This window comes from Tyto alba, unplaced genomic scaffold (assembly GCF_018691265.1).
Source record: "Tyto alba isolate M040663 unplaced genomic scaffold, T.alba_DEE_v4.0 Super-Scaffold_13, whole genome shotgun sequence".
Taxonomy (NCBI): domain Eukaryota; kingdom Metazoa; phylum Chordata; class Aves; order Strigiformes; family Tytonidae; genus Tyto; species Tyto alba.
The window spans coordinates 1214723-1232101 of record NW_024881275.1 but is presented as its reverse complement, the minus strand read 5'-3'; the positions used below and the strand labels follow the sequence as shown (position 1 = coordinate 1232101).

General features: G+C 38.6%; 1 protein-coding gene across 2 annotated transcripts in view; it reads right to left on the bottom strand.

Moving 5' to 3' along the window:
- TTC37 (tetratricopeptide repeat domain 37) overlaps window positions 1-17379 on the bottom strand; it is a 51041-nt gene that overhangs the window by 5684 nt on the left and 27978 nt on the right. For both annotated transcript variants that reach the window (XM_032993087.2, XM_032993086.2), the window contains exons 26-39: window positions 16852-16926; window positions 16086-16227; window positions 14821-14914; window positions 14168-14245; window positions 12743-12867; window positions 11767-11890; window positions 9276-9494; window positions 8392-8464; window positions 7594-7647; window positions 7375-7486; window positions 5970-6098; window positions 5213-5334; window positions 3260-3418; window positions 422-574 (exon numbers count right to left, since the gene is read on the bottom strand). In XM_032993087.2, the coding sequence (XP_032848978.1) occupies window positions 422-574; window positions 3260-3418; window positions 5213-5334; window positions 5970-6098; window positions 7375-7486; window positions 7594-7647; window positions 8392-8464; window positions 9276-9494; window positions 11767-11890; window positions 12743-12867; window positions 14168-14245; window positions 14821-14914; window positions 16086-16227; window positions 16852-16926 (1659 nt within the window). The remainder of the gene's footprint in view (window positions 1-421; window positions 575-3259; window positions 3419-5212; window positions 5335-5969; window positions 6099-7374; window positions 7487-7593; window positions 7648-8391; window positions 8465-9275; window positions 9495-11766; window positions 11891-12742; window positions 12868-14167; window positions 14246-14820; window positions 14915-16085; window positions 16228-16851; window positions 16927-17379) is intronic.

Here is a 17379-nt window from a genome sequence, read left to right as displayed (position 1 = left end):
CATCACCATGTCTAGAAATGACCATACAGCATAAAGTTACATGAAATATGACTGAAGTCTCCAGGCACCAGTGCAGGAAAAACATTTATTAAGGCAATTGTCTGAACAAGAGGATATAGACTTGAAGGATAAATCAATTTGGATGATCAAACTGAATCTGTTATTAGAGAAATAAGCCTGACTGAACAAGTTATTCTCTTTATATACACAGTTGCTCTATGTGTCTATTTCACAGCAACTTCTCTTACAAAGAGACATTCTAAAATCAGTCCACTGCCCCTTGCAGTCTCATTTTATTCTCTAATTGTCATTCATAAAATGCAAAGTCATTTAAACAGAGGCTTCATTTAAATACTGCAGAAGCCCTACATCCCATGAACTCCTGTTAAATCATGCAGTTATGTAATTCTGATTATCCTACCATGCAGATTTCCAGTGCGAGCATAGCTAGCCTGAGCAGACTGGATAACTTCCCATTCCAGCTGCCCTGCTGTGACGCCAACTGCAGACTCTTTCTGTAACACATCTCTGCTGCAATCATCATTCTTTGAGATTGATATATTTTTGCCAGCCACTGAAAATAAACATCCAACAAAATCAGTTATGGAGCCACCAAAACACACATCCATTAGGTAATATCATTTAGTTCAATTTATGAGAGTACCACTGCATACTATTAGCTAAAACACTACCACCCACCCAGCTCTTATTCCAACAACATACTGCACGCTGCCCTGCAGGAAAATGTAGTCTGCTGCAGAGCTGGCAGTACGCCTCACCGCAGTGACTTATTTCAGAGTTCCCTTGACCACCCATGGACAACTGTTTGACAGCTGTCTTCATCTAGAGCTTGCTCACAGGTGAACAAGTAACACAAGTGGCTTTGTGAAAGTCATCCCTCAGACCAAAAGAGCATCGTGTGGCGCCTCATTTGTCTCTAGAAGTTCTGTAGAGGTGAAAAGGCGAATTTTCGTCCGGAACAGAAGTTTTTCCAGCCCATCTGAGTAATGCCAGGAACATGAAAGACATTACGATGTGAGACTGAACTCAGATGATGGGTTGGGCTACACGGTTTCTGACCCAGCAGGGTCATGCTGGAGGACGCAGATGGGGCTAAGGAAGCAGACACTGGGATCTGTGCAGAGTTTCGTGCTCCTGCTGCCTGCTCTGCCAGCACAAGATGCCCTGGATTTGATCATGAAAAGAAGGAAAAGGATTCTAACTCCTCCCTCTTTAATTCTGTAGTCATGTCACATTTTTGAAGCAGATATAGCCACAAGTTTGCAAATTCCTGACCTATCAGGATGCATAAACCACATTTAGAAATAGCAAACAAAGCAACTTCTTATTAAAAAACCAATTCCTTGCTTTTAAGCAAAGGCCTTTAGACTTCTGCTAGCTAAAGACTGACTGGTGTTAGAAGAGGCAAAATTCTTAACCCTTTCTGATGCATGGAAGATATTAAGAGGAGACACACTAGGAATTATTTATTAGCACTAGTGACATTGTGCATCCTTGACTTCAAGCTGCAGGACTTCTTCGTAAAGTAAAACATCCATTCACGTGCAGAAGAAAAAGCTTTCCTTGCTCTCAGTTCTGTGCAGCTGAAGATATCTAGCACTGAGGATGTGAAGGAGAAGAGAACACTCATGCAAAGGAACAACGGCAGCTCTGCCAGATGAGCTTTTCTCTATTTTCCTGGTAAGCCACAGCAGAAAAAGTAGAACAGCCATCAGAGAAGTAGTTCAGCAGCACTCTTAAAGCTTGCAAAACCAGCACCTAGACAAAAGCCAAAAACTCAAGCAAAAAGCAAAGTTGATGGCCTCTCTAACTTTGTAAACCTGTAAGCATCACGATGGATACTTCTGAGTAAGACGAAAACATTTATCTAAGTCTCAGGAAGTCTAGAGCCAGAAAACATAAAAGCATAGACAGATCTATCTATTAGGAACAGATGTAGCAGCCATGCTTTTTCATCATGCTATCCAAGCCCTGAGAAATATATTCTTTTAATTAAAGACTGAAAAGATCTTTCTCAGAGGTATCTTATCCATGGCCTGGATTAAAAAAAGAAATCATAACAACCCTTCCCCCCAGCCCCAAAACACATACACTTTCAGCTGACTTCCCACGGCTTGTAAGGAAGATGACACTTGGCTATAAAAGGGATGCTTGAAGATTGCATCTAAGCCCTAATTCCGTTTTCAAAATGTATTACTAAAATAGAGGACACAGTCATGTCTTGCATGCCCCTGTATTTTGCAAATCCAATCTGAATGAGTTCAGCAGTTCAGAAAGATGAAGTCTCACAAGCCAAAGAAAAATGCATCAAAAAAACCCATTGTTCCACAAATGATACTCATATGTTCCAAAAGGGACGAAGATCTGCAGCCTTCTAACAAGCAATATAATGATCTCTGCAGCAGCCTCACACTGATTTTCTAAGACTGAAATCTACTTCAGTGAATTGTACCATAAGCAGGGTTTTATTTGTTTGACAGGCAGAGGGAGCACCATAAATGCTGCAACTATATAATGGACTCTGAAAGCTCACAGAATTTTTTTAAATACTGTGCTGCTAACATTGGTAGAGATACTAACTAACTAACAGCAATGGTTAGGAAATAAATATGCTGCATCACTAGAAGGCTCTCTTGGCATGTGTGAGACAGACTTCTCAGATTGTCTCACAGAAGCAGCAAACGAAGCAAGTTATAGCACCTTCATATTAACCAAAAACGATCTTTCATGATGCTGTGGAAGGGAATGAGTGAACACTGTTACTGGAAGTGATTTCTCTTCCCTGCAGACTCAACTTACTCAAAAGAATGGTGACACCTGATGTCAGGAGATTATGGAGATTTATTTGGATTTTCAGATCCCAAACAAGGAACTGTATATTACTACATTAGGAAACCATTTACTTCCATCTATTCTTATGAGTTATGAAGTATTTCACTGGTTTCTGCTCACATGCCATATCACAGGTCCCTAAAGACACATATGCCAGGGGTTTATCTCAAGTTTTTAATTCTGCTGCCTCCATGGCTGCTGGCTCTTACTAACAGTCCTTATTATTTGTGCTATTACATTAAGTTATAATGTCACAACTTTATAACGAACTGAATATAAGCTGTTTTTTCTGTCACTGGCTACCGGTGAACAAATAAAAGCAAACAGTGAAACAAACTGTCTCCCACTTACAGTGCATAGTTTGCTGAGAGTAGCACACAAAGACAGGGAGAGGATCCACACTTACTTGCCAGGCTGCAACTGAAGTTGAACTGGTCATGACCGTCTTATGAAGCTCCTTCAGGATGTTGTCTGGAAGTTCTTTGTGAGACTGCAAGAGCTGCTTACACTGAACTTGCCTCAAAAGCAAAAACAGAGCTGGGTGCTCAGGGAAGCTTTTTAAACCCTAAAACCAAAACAGGGTTCAACATGATACCAGAGTTATCATTTCCAAATATCAGAAGATACTTTGATTTTTCCATTTCAGTCTTTACAGAAAACTGCATTGAAAGTGTTCTCAGGGTGCTTGCAACACGGCATTTTCCTCCTACTCTGCACAAAGGAGCGCTCCAGGAACTGACACATGAAAATAGGTAACATTTTTTTCTGCCCTCCAAATACATTTGAAGTCTATTCTAAATTTTGCACCTGTCCTACCCTTAAAGGTTTCTTAAGATAGATAGGTAAATGGCAGACCTCTAGTTCTCCTTTGGTTTCACAATCACTACAAGTTTTGGGCTAATGGAGGCAAAATATTTTGTGGCTAAAAGTGATCTAGTACATGTTCCAAGCAATTTCAGTTCTCTCAGCCAAGGTGCTTTATTCTCACTGGAACAGAACCACTTTACTAGACATTTCTTGTTCAGTAACAGCAGATACTGAGAGAGTAATTTTTGGAACAAACTCATGCAAAAAAGCAAAGACAGAAAACTAGCCATCTGCTGCTTTATCCTTCTCAGGTAAAGTATGTGAAGCTTCTGCAAATCACGTTACATGTTATTTTACCTGTTCAAATCACAATATTTCCACAAATTCTAACTCAAACCAGATCTATTCTGACGCTGGTACTTTTCACCCATTTTTTAAAATATATTGTGAATCCTGAAGTAGCTGCTACTTTGTGAATAATGAACAGACATAGACTTTCTGAAACACAATAAAAGCTGTAAGTATTTGCTGCAATTTCCACCCATTAGTAAGTGTGAAATCATGTTGTTTGTCTCAAATTGAACAACTGCAGTGCCTGGCTCATCATACCCAGTTATACTACTTTCTGAGAATCGTGGGGTCCAAAACTGTCAGTGAGAGTTTGTGGTATCAGTGTTACTCTTGTTCCTACCCAAACTGCCCGTAACGACTGTCCTCTCCCCAAGTAATTTAACTAACAAAAAAAAAACCCAAAACCCACCATAACCTTCCCCCATGCCTAGATACCACCTTGTATGTCTAGAAATCTCTGATCCTTGCTAATGTGAGACAGGTCTGTAGACATGCTACCCAGAAAAGGAAAACACCTCCTCACCAAGCAAACAAAGAGACGAGAAAGTACTTCCCCCTAGAAAGCCAGTATGTTCACTGAATCTGTTTGTTTTGGGTTTGGTTTGGCTTATTTATTTATTTTTTAACTCCCCCATTAATACAGAAATGCCGTAAACAAGGAGCACATAATTTTCTTTAATGAAAGCTAGGGAAGTCTGCTGCTGAGCCCAGTTGTTTTTCTGCTTATCTTTTGCCAAGTCTTCTGCACATGAAACACACACTTGAGGCCTGTTAACATCCCACTCCTCTTCCCCAACTGTGTTGCCTCAAGACTTTTCTTTCTAATAGTTAAACCTGTAGCATCCACTTGTGGCTCTGAAATGGAGTACCAACACAACAGAGCAGAAGACATTGAAGCCCCCTGCAAGTCTCATACTTTGACATCTTGACTTGAATTTCTGTAATGTTTTGCTTAATTCTGTGTTAATGAATAAAGGCAGGACGAGCAGATTTAGCTTTGTCATGTCATATGCTGATTGTTTCAACTATTAACACAGTTTTGATGTTGCAAACAGAGTAAGTATTTTGGGGAGGGGAGGAAATTCCAACAACTTTTGCATCTTGTAGCTCTGATGGAACAGTCAGTTGCTATTTCAAAGTCGAGATAAACCGTGATTTTTATGCAATGCTACTACAATCTGTCAGAATGATGCCACCATACCTTGGTACAAAGAGCTGCAGCTTCTGAGAGCTTATCAGCCTCCTCTAGACTGGTAATAGCTTGACATAGACACCAGTCTTCCAGAGTCTGAATATAATTATGTGGAAGGTTATTTTCTCCAGCTGCAAAAACAGATAAAGCACTTAACCAGATTACTGTGTATGATGTAGTGCCATACCATGTCACATGGTCTAGATCTGCTAAGTGAGAACTTTTAGGAGTAATTCACGTGACATAGCTTCTTTCATTAGTAGGATCATTAAAAGACTGTAAAATTGAAAGCAAGAAGAGGGGAAAAAAGAATGCACTGCTTGAGTTAATGGTTTGAGAACAATCAATCAAACACGGAATTTTAATGCCAGTTTTCAAACACCACGGATACTGAGCAAAACTGAGACTGAGGTTATCCCTCTACTGGAAAAGTTACAGAACTCAAGAGTACTTCAGCTTTCCATTGTAAGCAGTGTTCCTGAGCTGCAATACAACCATCCATCCATGCAGGCATCAGAGTTCAGAAGTCCTATGCTAAAAAAGCACTTGAGGCTTTGGAAGGGAAAGCAAGCTGCAATTAAGTAATTAACCCTATCTGTGCATATTAGGATTAGCATTTTTATATGATAAAATACAGTTGCAGCTCAAACCACTATAGAGCAATTCTCAGCTTATTTGCAAGTTTCTGAAGTTAGAAGAGTATTGCAAGCTTAGAGCGTTTCAATTTTATTTTACTTTGTTAAGCTAGAAAACTTGTGTAGCTTACTTTTGGCTGAAACTGTAGATAAAAGTATCATCTCCAGATTCATTCGCTTTGGCTGAGTGTTGTTTAGACTGGCAACAGTGTTTTCAGCATGACAGGCAGCCATTAGCACTGCCCAGGCAGCAGGATTATCTAGAAAACAATGGTTAAAGGCAACTCGTGCCCATTCTAAACATGCTGGTAGTTCATTTAGAATGGTGTTTTCCAGATTAAACATAACAACATAGCCATCAACGGGAACTACATACTGTAAGTAAGAGATAGCAAGAACAAGGCAAGGAATTCAATCAGATCCTTACACCAGCTCAGCCCAAGGCAGCTGGTAACTATTTGTCTCTAACTAGTAAGATTCTTCTAACTCTAAGATGAAGATGTGTTTCTAAAGCCAGCTAATATGCTCTTCACACAGTCGCTGTTGTGCTAACCCGAAGCTGCCAGTTTACTTCTGACTACACAGATTAAACTTGGCTGTTACCTAGTGCGGCGTAACAGTGGCAGCAAAATCCCAGGATGCCATCCACAGCTTTCAGTCATACAGACTGAGTCTTGCCTGACCACCAGCATGACAGTTACAGCCGTAGGTGTCTACTTCTAGTGCTACTTCAGCTTTATCCTGACCCAGCCCCGTGAAGAGCACCTACGACTGGAAGAGTGTTCTCTGTCCTGAACTGGACAGAGGTCAGTTAAAGATTTCACTCGTGTAAATCCTCATTCCAAAGATAATTAATTTTGCCAGCAAAATGAAACAAAGCTTGAAGGTCTAACACAGTAAAATGTAAAGCATACTACTTTTGAACAGCAGTCATACTTTGGTGTGTACCTGTAGGAACATTAATTGAGATTTTTTAACTTGCAGCCACACTAACACATCAGAGCAAAATTACTGCAGAAGAAACAGAGTTTTGGTATTTCACCATCAAGTGCAAATGAGCACTGGAAAACACCAGCAGATTTGTACTTTATACATTTAATGAAGAACACCATTTAGTAATAGGAGAACAGTTGCCTATAGTTCATAACCAGCATATTGTAACAGCACATTTCCAATCCAGTTTCTCAAGCTAGATGAATAAATCTCTTCTGCTTGGTGTAGCACACTGACTCCGAGTGAAAAATGTGTTTTTCTTTTTTGTCTAATTACTAAATAATACTTTTCTCCTGATGAGGGATTAACAGATTGCTCATGTTTTCAGAACTTAGTGACTTTTTTCTTCCTGTCTGGTTTAATTCCCCACGTATAAACTTGGAACGATACTTGAAATTTCAACTCTAAGCATTCTCCCCAAATTATACATGGATAACACAAAACAACAAAACAATCCAAGAAAAGTAGGGGGTTTCTGTTAGCACAGTAATTTCATTTCTGATGGGTAAAATAATCACTGAAGTGTTTGAGAACAAGACTAACCTGGACAGAGATGGATTGCCTTCTGAATATTTTTCAGAGAATTGTTTTTCTCATCTTCTAACATGTGGCATCCTGTTGCCAACTGATTAACTGAAATATTCAGCAGGGCTTCCTATAAAGCAGAACATAAAAGTGACTTAACACTATAAAGTGATCAGGTGGAATTAATTTTAGGATTGTTTATGGAATGATAAACTCTGCATTTTAAGAAAGCCAAACCTTTCCACAGTTTACATCAAGTACATGTGCGACATTTCCTGCCACAGCTCCCCCCTGAAAGATTAAAAAAAAAAAAAAAAGGTGATTTGGTTATGTGATTGATTAATTAAGGGATTTTATATAAAATGTAATGCCACAGTCTTTTTATCTTTGTTAATCGGAAATACAAAGTTTGCACAATGAGATCTTTTCCTTGCCTTGAGCACAATCTCTTTATAAAGAATTAGGAAGAGACATTCAGGTTTGATCTTATCCATACCTTGTGTTTCTAATTTTAGCCCCACAAAGAAAGGAGTTTCTTTTCAGGTGCTATTTCTGCTTACAAAATTGACATAAAGTAAGACAAAGAGTATTTATTTGGAGAAGAGCTAATAATAAACATAGAAGCAGCAAGGAAGTCTGGCTAGTGCAAAAAGTTAAACTGACTAGGCTAACCAAATCCAACATATGTAAATCCTAATACATATTTATATGCATGCAGACATACATACAAAACTTAAACAAAAAAATCATACATAGTACAGCCTTTTCTTGTTGGCATAATTCTAGCAGATTTCTCCCTTAAGTTTATTTCAAGAAGATAAAGAATTGCTATTGCATGAAAGACGCAAGTAAGTGGATATATAACTTCAGTATGTACCTGTTCATTGCTCTGTATGCACTTGTGTATGGAAGCCTGAAGCTTTTATTTTAACTAGTGAATGTCCATGTACTTTAGAGTGGGGTTTTTCTTTAGTTAAGATACAACACGGACTACTCAGGTTGTAAACTGTGCATGTACTACAGCAATGCACTTACTTTTGCCTTTTGTGATGCATACAGTGGAACTAGTCGAGACAGAAGAGTCCAGAGGGCAGGATTCTCGGGGTTACTGGGAAAAGAAAAAGGATATTAGAATTTCCGGTTTAGATATGAACCTGGTCTTCCATGATTCGGCAGGCAGTTGCTATAAATCCCCAGTCAATCTTTTTCTATTAAGAAAACAACCCAATGTGGTTGAAAATAGACATGGGTAGTCATTTAAAACGAACAACATAATACTGATGTTATATTGCTAGCTAAAGAAATAAAACGTACAATATGCATATCAATATTCATGGGAAGTAAACAAATAAACTTTATGACCACAGGTCTTGTCCTCACAGTGTGAAGAACAAGCAATTTTAATTGCAGTTGGAGAAAAACAATTTGTGTAAGAAATAGCTTCCAAAAACGCCTGGAGAGACGATGAGGTGTGTCTTGTTAAAGGCATTAAGTTCCCCCTTTCTAGAATGCTAAGGCTAATCAAAACACATTTAAACACAGACATTTACCTAACGGAATGACAGTTTTAGAGGCTGTTAAATATGAAATACAAGCCCTGAAGACTTTTCTAGGTTGAAGGTTCTGCTACATATGATGAAAAACACTGTATGATGAACTTATCTAGCTATCAAAGTCACCAAAACAAAACCCAGAAAAGTGCAAACAAGCCATGAAACTTCTGCCATTTGATCCCATAAATCAGAAAGTAACCTTCTGTCAGCTGATGCTACAACCATAAGTGAGGACTTCATGCTTGAAAAACAATTTTTATTTTTGTTTTTAGAAGAATGCTGCGAGTGAACAGAGGTTTGCTTACTATTCAATGTAATCAAATCAATACATTTACAAGGCTACCTAAAGAAAGACAAAACGCATACCTGTGTATTGCTCTGGAGACTTCTCTCTGGACCTCCACATTTTTACCTTGCAATGCATAAACAGCAGATGCAATAAAGCACCTCTCAGAAATCCTATCATTCCCTTTTTCATGCTTCAGTAATTCTTTTAGGGCTGCTGTTGCAAGTGTAGCATCCTGCTTTACCAGTCCTAGTGTGCACAAAGCCATCAGACTTTCCGTACTAGGATCCTTTAATGAGCTGTTGAATCAGAGGAAGGGAAGAAGACACTATTTTGGAGCACAAATTAAACTTACTGTTAACATTAGTGTACTTGTTACTTCTGAGCCCCCTTTTATCATGCAAGGTATACAGAATTAACAGCCTCTCACTGTGGGATCATGGATCAAGCTAGATCAGTATCCTTGAGGTCTCAGGAAATGGAAAACAGCAGTGGTTATGTGCCATTTCAGTGCTCACACTTATAATGTGCAATGACTTGGCAAGCCTCTGACACATTAATTGTCCTTCAGCAGCAGCCATAAAATGAATGGTAAGAGACTACATGTAACACTGATAACTGTTTTCTTTAAGACATTTGTACTTCTAACTAGTAACAAAACAGAGTTGTAGTGTGCCTATTTACAGCTTTGCAACAGAAGTTCAGACACAAGCCAGAAATGAGCCTGCTGCATAGAACTGCTCTGAGAACAGAGATATTCTGAGAAATTATGCTTTGTTTACATCAAGTTTTGTTCCAATGTAAGGTAGAGCATGGTTTCCACCATCTATCAGTTTCAGTACTACTATCAGTGTACTGTTCCATTCATTTCATTATAAAAGGCAGTTTAACCTCCTTTCAAGTATTCCAAGCTTTACTGGAGACCTACTAGATACAGTTACTGATTTTTTTCAGCAAATTTTTCTAGTATAAGTGAATTCTTAACTCAAGTTGATCCCCTGGTCTTCAACTTCGGTGAAAACAAATGGTGAGCTCAGTACAACCAACCAAAATCAAACACCTTTACTGATGTATTAGGTGAAGGTGTTCTTATAATCAAGGCAATTCAATAAACTGCAATACAAACTGAATGGAGGCAAATAACAAAATAGTGCATGGCAAGAGCGGTTTGGAGTTACTTCACTGTAATGTCCTAAACATAACTACAGAACAAAGTGCTGCTTACTTTCACTTATCAGGTAACTACAGGCTTCGAATCACGATTCTAATGATTATTTTTTCCTTCAAACAAAATACAAGAATGTAAACTTCCAATTCTATGTTTTGTTTTCAGTCCCTAGAAAGAGAAATTTCTAAGAACTGTTAAATATAGACTTGAATTGGCAGCACTATATTATCTGTTGAAAGGGAGCTGTCCTTTGATGTGTAAGAAGTGGGATTCTATCATATTAGCTATAAAGACACACTCATTGCTAAAAATCTATGTGCCAAGCTGGCCATGAGAAAAGAAGAAAGGCAGCTTCTTGTTCAAGGTCCTACTTGGGCCCTTTAAGTCATCTAGCATGAATTCCACTCAAAAAAGACATCTGTCTATCGGGCTAGAATGCAACACTTTTGTTCTTATTACTAAAATCCACTTCATACCTTTGCAGCACTGTGCTTCCAATTCAGATCTAGACATATTCACTGTAGTGGTACTTCCCTAAAGCAGTTATTACCTTTTTTTTTTAGTTAAATGGAAACGACTAAAGTAATCTAGAAAACTCTCACTGTTGATGTTTATGACAAAAATAGAAGTCTGCACTGATTAACAGGGTGTAGGAAATACCATGTTCCTAGCTAGTTAATCATCATTTACTCAGGATTTAGAGTGTACTAGGTCCTCGACCTTCACTCTTTCAATAACTTCAGGAGTCTGCTGGCAAGATGGAGACTGTACAGCCACTATCGGAGTTTTCTATTGACAGAGAGTTGATCCTGGGAGGCTGAGATGTTAGTTCTTAATCCATAGCTACCAGGGAACTAACAATGATGCACGAGCTTTTAGCCTCCACAGCTCTGAAAAGAAAAAAGATTCATGACTTAAGAGAACAACTGATACAGATCTGTTTCTTTTCATGGTGAAGCTACAAGATTGTCCCTGTCTATGACACTTGGAACACAATTTTCTGGAGATTCCTGACTATTTAAACTGAAATTGCTTTTATTAGTCATCTAGATTTCTGACAGCTAAAGACCAAAAATACTGCTTAGTGATGAGGACAACTACAGATTAACATTATCTTAAAAGATAAACCTATTGAAACTACAATTCAAGGATATTAGACATCCAAACTGCCCAGCCCACTAACCCTTCCACTCCACACTGCTTTAAGATTATGGAAGATGACACATGCCATAAAGCAAAAGAGATATATCACATGAATAAGCTTAGAACAATACCACATCCACTCCCATTTCTACTCTGCAACACAAAGAGAAAATAAGCACCTGAGATCCCCCACAAATTAAATCTGAGGATTCAGCAGTACAATAAAACATCACATACTGATTATTATTCCCTCCACTCACCATTTAAACAGCAGTGCCTTTGCAGCATCAACTTTGTTCTGTTTATACTCGATTATTGCCAAGGCAGTCTGGATATGTGCTTTATCTTGTTCAGACTCAGCAACAGACAAGGCTTTTTCATATGCTGGTAAAAATTCAAGACATGGAATTGAAGTAGGAGAAGAAAACTATATATTTATAAAGCCTCTAGAGAGGCATGGTATTAGAACACACATGCAAGTGCACTTTGGTTTCAGGTTCATTGTATTTTCACACCTCAAATCATAGGTGGAAGACAAAAGTTGACTAAGACTTCAGAAGTAAATGTGTTGGTAAATGCTGGATTTACAGGGCTGTTTAGAGCCTAGAGTTGTTTAATATGTAGCAAATGGAATCAGAACTGAAAAGCTGTGTTGGGATATCCAGAAAAAGCCTGAAAGAACACAGTGTTAATACTCCTCTGTGATAGTTTATTTATGAAATAGTACTTCAGATGGGCATATATCATTCCAATTAAAAACTAAGTTATTTGAAATGCTGAGCTGGCAGCTCCTTTGCAAGTGCTTACACTTCTACACTGACAATTCAGGATACCTTTCTGTGAAGTCTCACATCTTAGCAGTGCAGGATGTGACAATATATCGCTTACTTTTATCACCAAAGCTAAAGTGCTTTGAACGACACATTAATTTCCTACCCAGAACTGATTTTTCCAGGAAAACCATTTTATTTGAGAACAGGGGAAGCTAAGAGCACAACAGCTTAATGGACAAGAATTAAAACACTTGAAGAAATGTAGCTTCCCTGTGTACGTTTTAAGAGCTCCAGCACCCTGCTGAACAGCCTACTGATTATAATAGTTGTGGAATTTGTACTTATGCATTAGGACTGAAAGAGCGAAATAAACTGAACTACAGCTAGGTTGATCAGACAAATTTTGGTAAGATTCATCTCAAGAGAAGTGTCCCACAATGCTCTCAATTAGGCAGATGCTTACCTTTGATACTTTCTTGTAAGAGTCCTTTCTTGAAGTAAGCTAATGCTATCCCCACAATTCCATCAAACTCAGTTAGGGGTGTTGATGTGTAAACCTCAATGGCCTTATCACACTGACCAAGGGCACTGTAAAAACATAAACAGTCACTGGTATGAAGGATGTACCAACAGCTGCTATGATTCAGACAAGCTATCTTTGCAGACCAGTATCCTTTTTTCCACAGCAGTTGTAAGCAGATACCTGGAAAAGAGCAAGATTAGGACAAGAACGTACAATATTCCCCACTTTCCTTCTGCTATAGCAGTTACTCTCTCCAACTGTCGTATGAAGGACAATGATTCAAGAGTCCTCCACATCTGCATGTCAGCTATATATGCAAGGATGTCACTTAGTGGTCAGTACAACAGAGTTAAAGAAAATAGTAAAGGAGAAGCATGAGAAAGCAAATCAAAGTATGCAAGCACACAGACAGGCAAGAGCACATACAGAGATACAGCATTGTTCTAAGACCACTGTCGAAGAAACAGTACAGGATTGTTTTTATTAGAGCTAGTTATTAGTTACTGGAGCTTTGCTCTTGTGTAAGTTGCACACAGGAACCACCATACATACAGCTTGGATGTGAGACTACTGGAAACTGAAGACTTGCTTCCAAAATCTTCCCTGAAGTTGAAGAATGAACTATCACATTATCACAGCCTAGAAGTTTCAGTGTCATGTACATAAATTTAAGAATATAGGAAGTTTCCCTAGAGAGCTGACAAATACCTAACTTGCAGAGCTTGACCTATCGCATATTAAAGAGAAGTTTGAAAGTCTTCATCTGTTAAGAACTGTGTCCTGCATTCCCTCAGGACCAGAAGGGAACTGTGAAGGGAACTTACAGTTGTGAACAGGACTGCAGCAGAGAGGGTCATCAGCAGAAAGATCACATGCAGGTAACACAACACCCCAACACCACATGTTTTAGGTTTTACAAGTCAATACTGGTTCAAAGGTCAGGTAGAAGGGATTTCAAATAAACCCTGAAGCACCTATTTTATTCACACTAAGCCTACTGCATATCTGAAGCGTGGAGATTGTAAAAAAAAACAATGTATTCTGGTGACCATAAAACAACTACATTGCGTAGACTATGTTAAGGCACTTAAGTATCAAGCTCAGGATAAGGAAATCACTGATATAAACGTGAAGACATATAGCAATTCCTTGACATATGATTATTTACTTTTTTAAAATATAGTACCCATTTCTGGAGCACACACAAAGTTCAGTCAAACTCCTCTACAGTTAAGAGTGATGTTTAATAGATTATTTTTAGCAACTACCTTTCACCTCTCAACATCAATCACGTTTTGAGCCACTGCATTCACTACATCTGAAGCTGAAGTTAGGGGCTGGAAAAATGTGTCAACAAACACCTACCACAGTGACCTGCCATAGTTCTGCATTGCCGTATTGTATTTCTCAGTATCCTCAGAGTTTTTCAGCAATGAAGCTGCCCTGAAAATAACAGCAATTAATTACCATCTGAATATAACACACATGTTTTGACAATACTTCTCAGCGCAGAATAGACAAATGTTTTATGCAGAAGATTTTCTATACTAATTAAGCACAAACACAGCCTATTTTACAGTTTTAATGCATCAGCAAACATGTTCAAACATGGTTTCCTTCTCCAACTCCCCCTACGATTTGACAAGAAGAGAGAAGAAAAAAATAAAACCAAACTCAACCACCTCCGTCAGTTAGAATGGGGTAGAGACCAAAACTAAAACCAACCTTACCAACCCTCAAAATTTCACTTAAATACCATACAGTCAATTAGTTAAATGTCCTGGTAAGACACGTAAGCCTTGGAATGCCTTTACTTCTCTAGTTCCGTCTTCTGAATTTCCAAATTTGATATAAGAACATCTCCACACCTTCTCTTACAGTATGCTTAGTTGAAATACACTGTTGAATTGACAAAGTTTACTAAAGGAAAAGAAAAACCCTTAAGTTTTTCAGCTGCTGCACAGAAAAACAGGTTAAGGAGCTTCTATCAGTAAACTTTCCAAAAGTTTATAGTTTACCTCTCATAGGCATCTGCTGCCTGCCTTTTTAAATGCAGATACTCATTCAAATAACCAAGCATTGTGAAAGCAGATGCATCGTCTGGATTTCTTTCTAGAAAATCAGAATTGACATTACAGGAGAACGTGATCAGAAAGAGCTGTGAAAAAGCATTCCAAAAAACATTATTTCATTGATGCTACAGTGTATGCATATATATAAAACACATTGCCAAGTGTTTCTGTCAGTTGCTCACTGGACTAATTTGGACAGCCTGCAGGCAAACACAGGGGAGATACAACACCACATGACATCAGGTTAGCTCAAAAATGTTTAAAATCTTATGGCACAGCACTAATGCACCCAATATATTTTAAGTTTTTCAGCACACAGTGGGTTGGGGTTTTTTGTAATGAAATAAGAAACTATTCAGCTTGTACTGACTCTAGTAAATACTAGTAGAATCTTATGGTTTACTTCTAATGCTACAACTTTGAAATGCTTATTAGTAGCCAAGGCACAGATTTGTCAGCTGTCATCTCATCTCAGACTTCTAACCTTTTTTCCCAGACTAGGAAGAATCATCTAGGCCCTTCCTACAGTCCATTTAAGAACAGGGCTTGCAAAGACAAAGAAATACAGTCTCACATTTATCTCATTTTAAGTGCATGCACCTTATTTTGTAGATCTCAAAAATCAGCAACAGATTGCTCATCAAAGGATTTATTTACAGTAATAGATGCAGATTAAAGAAAATCCACATTTGCTCTATCTACCTTCCAGGCTAGACCCTACCCCAACAGGGTGGCCACGCTGGCTTGGAACGACGCCCAAGAACACGGTCTGTCTCCTGCTGAAGGTTAACACAATCACATGCCTGAGGTTATGGAGTTACACAGCATCCAGGAGCACGGTTCTGCCAAGCATCATGGCACAGGGGCAGAGGAGCTAGTGTCTGCCCGCACCTGTGCATACAGACACACTCAAAGGAAGTCTGAGAGCAAACACCTGATGACAAGCATGACAAGGCTCTGGACCTTATTTTGATCAGCCTTTGAAACAAAATCTACTGGAATGAGTAGGTAGAGAGAACTCACATCTATTTCATCCTTGTGTGATAATAGAAATCAGTGGCCCACATACCCTGGTTTAGTTACTTTACAGTTCAGAAGCCTTTCCCCAACCCAGCCAGATCACTCTTTGCCAGAACTAGTACAGATCTATCTGATCATTCTGAATGCAGCTGTTAGGCTTGACAGGTTAGTGAGATATTTAAATTACCTACCTGTGTATTTGCTCAAGACTACCTGGGCTGCTGGAATAGCATTCATTTGAACAATGTTGTACAGATATAATTCAGTGTTTCTGTTGCTTTTATCCTGCAGCGTTGAACATACCCAATGGGCATAACCTTTTGCTCCCTCGATCTCAAGAAACAAACAAAAAACCCCAAAATAGGAGTCATTAAACCTGCTCAAGCAACAGTGAAATAATTAAAGATTATAATAACAATTATGTGTTTTAAGGCAGAGTCTTGGCTAAAAATCTGCATCAGCGTTGAGGAGAAGAAAACACCAAACTGAATTACACCACACAGTTTAACTTGTCCTTTGGACAAGGAGAGTTCTTACATTAACATCACCCTGCTGCACCACTGAAGGGATGACAGACAAAAATAAGGTATAAGAGAACATAAAGTCCTCCACTTTCTCAGAACTCAGGGTACCAGCAATATCCTTGCTCTCATCTGGAATAGTTATAATTTATATGTTTTGATCTCTGTCCAATTCTGTGGAACACTAAGAATGTTTTTTCACTACTTACAGAGGTGATTTCTTGGACCACTGGACTCATACATTTAATAAAATAACTGCCTGCTACTCAGTGCCACCATAGGCCAGGAACAACATCGAAGTCATACAAACTCATCTGGAACATGACCATAACTGTTTCATCACTCAAGACGTGCTTATTTTTTTTTTAAATTACATCACCGAAGTAGACATCTTAGCTATGCAGAAACTTCATGACAACAGAACCGTTATACTTACATGCATACTGAGTTCAGTTGTGTGCCTGAAGAGATCCATAGTATCATAGCTGCCCACCTTCTCTGCAATAAGTGCCTGCAGAGAAGCAAGAGTTGCTGTGGTCAAGTATTTTAAAATTTTTGACATCGGTAAGAAACTCAGCACATGTTACTTCAGGCATGTCTCAGGTGTTTAACATGAAGACACTTTCTTTTCCTCATACTATCCAAGAAACATCAGTTTTATGAATAAAATGAACACAATTAAGGGGAACACAAACAGTTTCCACTTGTACTTGAAACTTAAGGTTTTCTGCTTCTACTTCATTCTTCAGGACAAAAACCTAGTGTGTGTTAACGCAACTTATCATCTAAGAGGAGCTGAATTTCAACATGTGGTGATGCTAGTTCTTGCCTAGAATCCAGTTTCAATTGAGTATTATTAGCAGGTCAGCATTATGAAGATTACGATTACAAAGTGCACCTATAGCAATCATAAAAGTATGAGTCACAAGTATTTCTAATATTCACGGATGGCTTAGACCCCAGT